This window comes from Vigna angularis, chromosome 4, assembly GCF_016808095.1.
Source record: "Vigna angularis cultivar LongXiaoDou No.4 chromosome 4, ASM1680809v1, whole genome shotgun sequence".
Taxonomy (NCBI): Eukaryota; Viridiplantae; Streptophyta; class Magnoliopsida; order Fabales; family Fabaceae; genus Vigna; species Vigna angularis.
Genome location: NC_068973.1, coordinates 36,515,241 through 36,525,347, shown reverse-complemented (window position 1 = coordinate 36,525,347; position 10,107 = coordinate 36,515,241). Strand labels below are relative to the sequence as shown.

The 10,107-nt window shown below is 39.0% G+C and overlaps 1 protein-coding gene across 1 annotated transcript; it reads right to left on the bottom strand.

The window, feature by feature from the left end:
- Positions 1–406: 406 nt before the first annotated feature.
- Positions 407–9,904, bottom strand: LOC108331487 (uncharacterized). The gene is made up of 10 exons (XM_017566193.2): positions 8,425–9,904; positions 7,552–8,025; positions 7,140–7,441; positions 5,776–6,498; positions 5,415–5,693; positions 5,075–5,236; positions 3,867–4,805; positions 3,559–3,774; positions 1,779–2,039; positions 407–1,130 (listed from the first exon to the last, which is right to left on the bottom strand). The coding sequence occupies exons 1-10, from the start codon at positions 9,752–9,754 to the stop codon at positions 786–788; spliced, it is 5,031 nt and encodes a 1,676-aa protein (XP_017421682.2). The 5' UTR covers positions 9,755–9,904; the 3' UTR covers positions 407–785.
- Between the last annotated feature and the right edge of the window lie 203 nt (positions 9,905–10,107).

The window sequence follows — 10,107 nt, the reverse complement described above, 5'->3', positions numbered from 1 at the left end:
AGAGAGAGAGAGAGAGAGAGAGAGAGAGAGAGAGAGAGAGAGAGAAATAGAGTGAGAGTGATAGAACATCCAGTTTGAAGGTCTGTTTCAAAGAATCACCTAACCCATAAAGAAAAACAGATGCTGATATCCGTAATACCAATTTTATGGAATAAGCAGCCCTTTCCACTGTGCATAGAGATTTGTCTCCTATACTTGTATAATACATGTGTAAACTCTTATGTAAAGAAAAAGGTTGAGGAAAATCATACAAGAATTGGAAACAAAACATACCAGGAATGGGAGAAAAAAAACAATTCTCCATTTCACAATATAATGGAATGAATTTAAGTATACCTTGTAACTACAACCGGTGAAAATAAATTAAATAAACCTAAATCGCATAACCTTGAACAAGAGCGTAATCAGATGAAAAAGGATTTTCTTTGTTGATTACGTATTAAAAAACTGTCAGTGAAGACTTCTTACAGCGCTTAAACTCTGGCCCGGGATAAAAATAGAATCAACCATACGGCCAAAAACTATGTAATAAGAGTAAGCTATAACTATGGAAACTTGAAAAAGCCTGTAAGTAATAATTTCCCCCTCAAAAAGACGTAGGCGCAAATGAGTACGGCATTTGCAACTGATAGTTCCACTGGAATAACACTTGTAAGGTAAAACTTCACCCAATATTTCTAATCTTCGGTAATCCTTTACCCAACATTCAGCTCCAACAGTTCTATCGGCCAAAATACCAAACAAATAACTCGAAAAGAATAACATTCTATTACCCGAGAGAGAATTCAAGAGTGGTTAAACCAGGGTCCAACTGCACCATTCACATGGCCGTTGCTGTGGATCCCCACACCATTTGGGATGATTGAGGGAGGTAGTCCCACAGCCATAGGAAGCGAGGCAGCAGGATACAATCCATGGGTGTGAGGGAGAGCATGGGGGCTCACAAGAGGGCTCCCTGCAGGACTCCCTTTACGCTGTTGAATGGCATGGATCTGCCTAAGCCCATCTTCATGAATACGTGATAGTGTTTCCAACTCTTTCAATGACAAAGCCTCCAGACCAGCACCGTATAGAGGGGCATGTCTTGACATTTCCTCCTGGAGTGAGGCCTCAAGTGTGTGAATATATTGCTGCAGAGGGAAAACAAAGGCCATTAACCTACAGTATAGGCCACAGATAACAACAGACACTAGCATCAATTTCAAACATCCTCTGAAGATCGTTACTAGTAGCAATGACAGGATCGTTACTAATGATGGTAACATGGACATTTTACATTACTTTCGCCAATCCAGAAAAGTACAACTTCAAAAAAGCTGATTTTGAAGTTTGAACTACCATGATTTTTGAGCTATAAATTGGAGAAAAAAGAAGAACAAAGCAATCTACCATTTAACAAGAAAAGGTTTTAGACACCTAAATGATGATCTACACCTATAGAGAAAAAAAATTAGCTTTAAGGATACGTGATATGATTAGAGAGAGATAGAAAGAAATAAAAAGTGTAAAATAAGTGTCTTTCGAAAAAAAGGTGTGTATCATTATCCATTAATTGTATCCACTCAAGGATGATTTTAAGGATACCCAACAAAAAACTGCTCAAAATCCAACTAAGCACGACAGGCAATACATTACATATCAAACTAGTTGAAAAAGCTAGTTCCACAGATGAAATAGGTTTAACTCATATAAGTTGAACATGAAAACATACAAGGCGATAAATAATTAGCAAATGATAAAAACAGTACGAAAAGTACAAATTCTATGTCAATACAGACCTGGCAAGCTTGCAACTTTGATTCCATGCCATCAATATATGCTTCACACCTAGCAACCTGCTCTTCCTTCTCACGCTTTTCCCCTTCAGTTTGTCCAACCGTTTGAGTCAATCTACGGACTTCGTCTTCAAGTGATTGCCGAATTTCCTCCCGAGTCACATTCTCTGTTGCAAATCTTTTCAGTTCTTCATCAAATCTCTTGCGTGCAGCTTCAGCATTCTTCAATCTCTCGGCAAGGGCATTTTTCTCCTTGACTACTTTCTGTATGTAATAAAATTCGCATTAATTTTCAATTTGAGCCCATTATACACAATGAAAAATTAAGGGTCATCTAATTTGAAAAATAAAACTTCTTGTTTTCATTTCCTGTTTTAACTTTAGATACAAGTTACAAAAAGCCACGCTGTTTTCACTTTCTTCCTGTTTTCAAAAGTTTATCTGTAGACATTGAAAAAGGAAAATAGAAATAGAAAACTATGAAAAGTTGTTTTCACTAAATGAAAACAATTGATTTTCAACAGAAATGAGAATAGAAAACAAATTATTTCACTGGCACCAAAATGAAAACAAATGTAACATTTTGTAATTAAAAAGTAAAGAAAAAAATCTTAAACCAAACAACCCCACTAATCAATTCAGAACCAAAATTAAGCTCCTTTCACTGGCCCACCATTTCTAAGAGTGCCACAGAAAATATATGAATATCATCACTATAGGATTATTTCAAACACCTGTTGATGCATAAATATCACCAATGAGATTTTGATGATAATCGACAAGTAAAAGAGAATATAAAATAGTTAATCATGTTATTTTCTATCAAGTAATTTGACAAATGAAATAAAGGATGACTAAACAGAACTTTATAGCTCATGATTCAAGTCAAGGACCAACTCTTTTAAAAGCTCAAGCGGATAATTGGCAAATTGGATCCTCTGCAGCAAGCAAAAAGAGAGAAAGAGAGGAAGAAGGGGAGAGATAAAAAGGATGGAGCAAGCTGGAGGGATATGGTGCTAGAGTAGATCCAGCCCAATTAATGGAAGCCTAGGAATGACTTATACCAGTAATACCCCCTTACACACAAAAAACTTTGGACTTGAAGGTTGGAAAAAGTATGAGAGCCCACTCAGACTTTGTACTGAAACTAGTATTTAATTAGACGTATGGCACCAGGTAGGATCAAACTCCTTCCTAACATAGGAGCAACCTGTCAGCTGAAAAGCTAGGTAGAACTAATAGCTGAAGACCATCTTTCATGAATTAGCGAAAACAAAGCATGGATAACATTCGCCCATACCAGAGTTTATAGGAAGGATTGAAAGAGGGGGAAGATAGCAAGAATCGAAGGTGAAGTTGTCAGATAAAGCAAAAACAGTAGTAAATTTCATACTGAAGATTGTAAATGCCATGATTCCCCTAGATTGAGCATATAGATTCCTTGGATTTAAAAAGATCCATAAGTACACTTACATATACACCAAAAATGAGAAAAATTTAACTGGTATTGCCTTCAAGATGCACTCAAAAAAATGTAAGAATAATCATTATAAGCATAAAAGTTATTGTGCAGTGCACAGCGTTTAAAATTAGCATAGCTGAACAATTTTCTTTCTTTCAATGTAGAAAATGAGTAAAATTTAACAGGTTCAAGATGCACTCAAAAAAATGTAAGAATCATCATAAGCATAAAAGGTATTGTGCAGTGCAGTGTTTAAAATTAGCATAGATGACATTTATTTTTTTATTTTCAATGTAGAAAATCAAACTTTTTAAAAAATACCTTTAATTCATCACGTTTCCGAGACTTCAACTGAGAAAGTTGTGTCTCTGCATCATGTAAACGGTCATGAAGTGCTTTCTTCTCTGCAGAGAGCTTTGCAATTTCATCATCACGTTCTGAGCGAAGCCATTCAAGCTGACTCTCAACTTCTTGAGCTTGTTCAGCTAGTTCCTTCTTTTCCCGAGAAAATCGATCCATCTCAGCCCTCATTTCAGACTGTTGAATCATGAAGTGCGTTAGACCTAAATTCTCCATTAGCAATTAACATGAGGTAACCACAGTATGTTATCAACTAAGTATTGAAATACCTTCAATCGATTGTTCGTCACTTCAGATTCACTTAGCTTTTGTGATATATTAGCTTTTTCCTTAGCCATATTAGAAATCTCAGTTTTGCTTTCTTCACGAATGCGAATAATTTCATCCTCGCTAGCACACAACTGGTGCCATAGTGCAGCCCTGTCCACATTTGCAAGTTCAGCAACTTCACGCATCATACTCAAAACAGGCCTGATAAACTCCTGCTCCTCACAGACCAAAGTAACCAATATATCCAAATCAAAATCTACTTCGCGACCACTGTCAGTATTGCTAGTGGCACGGTCAACAAGCCTCTTCAGCATCCTCCCCCTATAAGATTCATTGGCAAACCATCTAAACATTATCATGTAGAGCAGTTTAACAAACTCTTTCACGCATGGATCTATAGAGAGGGCCAAATTTTCAGCAAGGCCAAGAACAGAAGTATAATCATCCCTCTGAACTCCCAATTGCTCACAGGCATCTCCCTCTGTAGAACCATCTGTATGTTGGAAATTTTCAGAAACATATCTTCCATTATTACTCAAACTTTGGGAAAGACGGCTTTGCAATACCAGGGCTACAGACTGAGCACTTATTGCACCTCGAGCTACAGCTCTCTCAAATGTTTGGGAAGCTTCAGCAACAAGGCAAGGAATGGATAACATCTCAAACAATATATAAATATCAGAAAAATGACGACTAGCTTGATAAGCCTGCTCATCAATCACATGCAGTCCACTGGGAGAAGTGCCATGTTCACCGAATAAGAAAATACCGCATGGAAGAGCTGAGCAATTGTCACCATAGTCATCGTCACAATCAATGTCCCTGAGTATGGTTTCAGCAACATCCCCCCAACTATTTATAGTCTTACTTAAAAAGTCAAGGACGCAAGGTGACACCTCAAGACCTAGATTTTTCAGCCTGACACGAACAGACCTAACCTGCATAAAGGGGAAATCATGTTACAAATGCTTCTTGAAACATTTGATGATTTGTTTTCTTACAACTTTTACACAATAAACATCCATTTTTAAGTTATGTTTAATGATTTTGACAATACTAACAATTTCACAAGATGTAAAGCTCATTAAATGATGTGGCAAAGCATTATTGAATGCTAGTGAGAACATTTTTGCATAGACAGTGCATTAAATAAATTATAAACAGTGTAACATGGTGCAATTCCCAACTATTTATCTTCAAAGCTTACTGCTTCAGGGAGGTGTTGACATTGAGATGCCGCTTTGAATATAAAATCTATCGTTGTAGCAAGGGGTTCATCATTTGAGTCATTCAAAAGCTCAAATGACTGAAACAGAATGCGTTCCCACACTTCACTACCACACTCCAATTGACTAAGAGCCCCAAAAACCTGAAAAATAGAATGGCATTAATAGGAGAAAACCAATGCAACCATATTTGGCGTCATGTTCACAGAGGTGGAACAGCAGCACAAGTGTAACTACATTAGGATTGCTCCCTGAATTAATGCATGTGACAAAACAATTCAAATAAGGTATTTTGGAAGAAAAAAAATATTAGTTTCTCACTGGTATTCGTAAAGTAGGTTCTGCATCTGTCTTTTGAAGACGCTCAAGAAGTGCATAGGCAGCAAGTGGATGTTCAGACTGCTCAACCAATTTAGGTACCAAAGCAACAAGGTCAGCTTGCAAATGCTTAGGAGCTTTGTCCAATACAAGAGTAATTTTTTGTGCAGATTGAGGCCGACGTCTTGGTTCTGGACAGCCTTGAGGAACAGCCCCATCCAAAGCTCTTAGTGAGTTTACAATTAAACCTAAAAGCTCCTCAGACTGTTCTGGCCACTTGGTCTGAAATTTCAAATTCATACAATCAAAACTAGAGATATGTGTAGCAAAATACACCTCCAATGAACATTAAAAAAAATTGTACCTTTGACCGAAATGATGCACTTTCTGATGCGGTGGCAGATGTCTCTGGTGGACAAATAGGATGTCCAGGAACAGCTTTTTCCTGAATACCATTCCCTTTTAAATCAGAACTCTGCACAGCAGATGTATTACTGCTTTCTTCAACAACAGAATCCAGTCTCTCATTACCAGGAACTCGTGCAGACTCCATTGTTCCACTTTCTCTTTCACACTCAAGAGGAGTAGCAGCTCCACTTCCATCTGAAGAAGGTTTAGAACATGCATCAACAGAATCAGCAACAGGACCTACTTCAGAAGGTTGACAGCACTCGACCATTATATCTAATAGTAAATCTATGATAGCTTGCTGCAAGACTTTAACTCCCATCAGCAAATTCATCAAACTTGGGGAAGATTCATCAGCTTTGGTGGCCTTCTTCCCATCACAACTACCAGACAGCTTGGTAGGTAGAAGCAGGCGCTTCACTTTTGCAGGATCATCAAGATAGACTCGAAGACCAGTAAGAAACCCTGCAATTGCACCAGCATCCATTAGAAGTTTCTCCCTTAAAGTAACTTGTGGCTGAGAAGGATTATCTCCATATGTTAAATGGAATCCAGCTCTAGAAAGAAGATTTCTGAAAATATCTTCCTCATCTCCACTTATCCCTTCACTGTCTTCAGAGTCAATGAGCTCATCAGGGTCAGTTGTCAATGCATCTTGATCATCCTCTGATGCTAAAACCTGAATATTGAAGAAAATATCAGATGATGTGTCTGCAACCGTATGATAAGAGCAACCAAAATTTAATACAACAAGTAGGTATTATAGAATCCATAACAAAATCCCGATTTTACAACATGTGAGAAGCTGAGATGTAATACATATAACCATTTTTATCTTTCACATAAGACATAATCATAACATATCATATGGCTCAGGTATGGGATAGAAATCTGCTTACAAATTTTTATTGTACAATAAGAAGTTCAAGGGATGCAAAATTATGAACTGAAGCATTAATCAACTTCTGTAACTCGTGACTTATCAGCTTGTTCCATGCATCTTATCAGCTAATCACAAGCAAAAGTTCCAAGGAAGAGGCCATATTTCCTAACTGGCTTGTTCCGATCTTACATTAAAAATGAGTCATAAAAAAAGATATTATATGTTAAATTAGTGACATGTCAGAGGCAGAAGAGCCAGTTCAAATCAATAACTATGAATACAGGATTACATGTAGTCTCATCTCTAAAGTCAAGAATAGGTCATCCTATGATGGTAGGAGGAAAGTCTTAAAACATGGGGCAAGAATATTTGGTCTCTATCAAATGATATTTGTAAGTACAATGTAACACGGAGACAAGCAATCCATAAGGACTTACCTCTAAATCGGAAAACTCAAACCAAGGACAGCAATCCAATATTTCACATACAAAAACAACAGTGTCACGTACAAGAAATCCTGCATCCACTTCTAACATATCAGACACCTTCATGAATTGTAAAACAGAATTATTCCACGTCTTTGTGCAGATAGAGGATTCTTTCCACACTGTCTTGGCTGGGTTCTTTTGATTCACAACAGCCATCCTGTATCTCACCCAGAAATTTTTATCGGGATCACTACCAACAGCCTGATCGCTCTCTAAATAAATACATATCGTGTCAAACGACTCATATACACCTGGGTCATGGAAAAGTAAGCTTAATCAAAGAATAAAAACATAAAAGTTTACTACTGCTACTACTACCAGTGAATAAAATGCAGAAGATAATTTATGCAAGAACATCTACCAATTCGAAGTTCACATCCACCAGCTTGAAAGAATTTACTGAAGATTTTTCGTGTCTCCATTATTTCCTTGAAAGACAAGAAATTCTCAACTTTCCATGTAAATGAACTTCTTTTGCCAGAATTATCCAGAGGAGAGCCACTGCTGCTCAACTCAGAATCATGCTCAGTAAAATCCTGCATTATTGATGTCTCCTTCAATATAAGAACCTCAGCAGAGAATATGACAGTGTCCTGGACAAGAAAACCTGAATCTTGATCAAAGAGACTGGTGAGTGTCACAAATTCACGCCAACCCCAATCCTTTGCAGCTTTTGAGTAGCGGTTCTGAGATTCCTTGGTGACAGATTTATCCTCCATCTTCTGGTTCACAACTGATAAACGATGACTAACAAAACAACTCCAATCACTGGAAGTATTTCTTGAATCTGTAACTTCAAGAAACACTGAAAGGTGACATGGTGGCTGAGACTGCCCTGATAGCATCAAAATCACATAAAAATTCATCAGACTCCATCTTTTATCAAAATCTAAAAGTATTCGCTACATTTAAATATACTCAGTGACTATTATATTCACACATCAAAACCCAATATCTGGATTATCAATTAAGCTAATGGTGGTACCAGTAGATATGCAACTACAAGCATGAAATATCAGATACAATGAAAATTTCAAAGACAGAATAGCTGATAAAACTGCAGCAAGAATGCCCTTTCAATTCTACCAATATAGGCAATAATTGCACTAAAATGCGTACAATATCACATCTAATGGAGTTTTGACTCACAAACAATACCGCAAATATTTAATAGGCCTAAGAAAGTGGTTCACAGAAAATGAAAATAGATTTGCACAGCAAAAGTATTGCACACCTCGAGGGTAAACAATAAGTCGACAATCCCTATTACCAATCTGAAACCTCCGGCTCTTGATGCACAGACCCGTGATTTTCCTCTTCTTTAGCAAATCCTTCAATCTAGTAAAATTCTCAATTCTCCAAGTGAACTTTCCAATATGCCCATCAGACTTCCTAGCACCACTCCCACTTCTCCCGGCAATCACAGAACCATTCTTGGAGAAGCTGCTAAACTCCTTGATCACATGAAATGAGGTGCTAAAAACAGCGGTGTCATCCACCAAAAACCCCGAATCCACACCGATAAAATCCGACATTTTCATGTAATCATTCCATCCCAAGCTGGTATTGTCACCGCTCTTATTATCAGCCGCAAACCGGCCATAAGAATCCCTATGCATGTGATTGGAACCAGGCCTCTGGTTCAACACAGACATCCTAAACAAACACCAACAACTCCTATCAGATAACACCACAGTCTTATCCGTGTCCTTGCTCTCCAGACACATAGACAAATACTCAACCCCATTCACAGAGCTCTGGTACACACTTATTCTCAAATTACATTCCCCCGAAGGAAACACCGGGCTCATTATTTTCTGTGTCTTGATCATCTCCTTAAACAGACTGAAATTATGCACTTTCCAAGTGAACTTACCACTCAACACATCAGACACGGGACCTGCAACAACGGAGGAACTTGTCGAAGACGAGGACGAAGATGAGGACTGCAACTCATTGTTGTCCCGCGTGAAATTAACGGACTCATTGAGAATGAGAATATCCGCAGTGATCAAAACGGAATCCGTATTGAAGAGGTATCCCAATTTGGGGTCGAAAACGGTGGAAGAGGGTGTGAAATCACACCAACCGTGTGATTTCTTCTTACTGGAGAATCGGTGCCAGGAATCTCGGTGAATGGTTTTGGAATCGTCGGCTACGTTCGCGATTGCCAACCGATAACTCGCGAAACAGTCCCATTTGGAAGAGGAGGTACCGCGAGGGTCCATGATTTGGAGGTAGATGGAGATGTACCCAGGAAGCGCCTGTGAGTCACCCTTAGGATATATTAGCAACCGACAATCGTAACCGCCTACCTCGAAGTATTTGCTCCACAGTGCCCTAGCCTTTATTCTCGGGAAATTGTGCACCGTCCATCGACACACGGCGGAGTACTCGCCTCGCCGATCCACCGCCACCGTCTCCTGAGCCCCGCCGCCACCGTCCCGCGACCCCACTGCCAGGTCCTCCGCCGCAGCGGCGGAGGATGACGACGATGTTGCCGCCTCCGTGAACGACGGCGTAGAAGATAGGGAAGGAACTGCCTCGGCCGAAGCTTGCTTCATTGTTTCGTTTTCTTTCGTCTTGTTCTTGTTCTTGTTCGTGTTAGTAGTTTTCTCACGAGTATTGAAATCTTAGACGCAGAGAGAGGAGGCAGAGAGAGATGTGGTGCAAGCGAGAGAATGAAAGCACACACAAACAGGTTTGGACAACGTGGGCGCAAGATAGCACCGTGCGCCTCTTTCTTTTATCGCCTCATCCCTCCTGGCGTATGATAATAATCTTGCGCCTTTCTTTCTTCATTCTGTTTTCATATGGTAGATTCCAGTGCAAGCAAACCTAGGTTTCTTTCTTCGTGCTGACCCTTTCCATCCGTTGGATTAGTACAATTGATGTGATCAGTGGCTTGGGCTTGGAC

What these genes read in the sequence shown, in the direction of transcription:
- LOC108331487 (XM_017566193.2), bottom strand. Translation starts at nt 9,754, where the DNA reads ATGAAGCAAGCTTCGGCCGAGGCAGTTCCTTCCCTATCTTCTACGCCG. An exon ending in TGACGAACAATCGATTGAAG is followed by an intron (nt 3,775 to 3,866) that starts GTATTTCAATAC and finishes ATGATTCAACAG; the next exon opens with TCTGAAATGAGGGCTGAGAT. An exon ending in GGAAACGTGATGAATTAAAG is followed by an intron (nt 2,040 to 3,558) that starts GTATTTTTTAAA and finishes TATTACATACAG; the next exon opens with AAAGTAGTCAAGGAGAAAAA.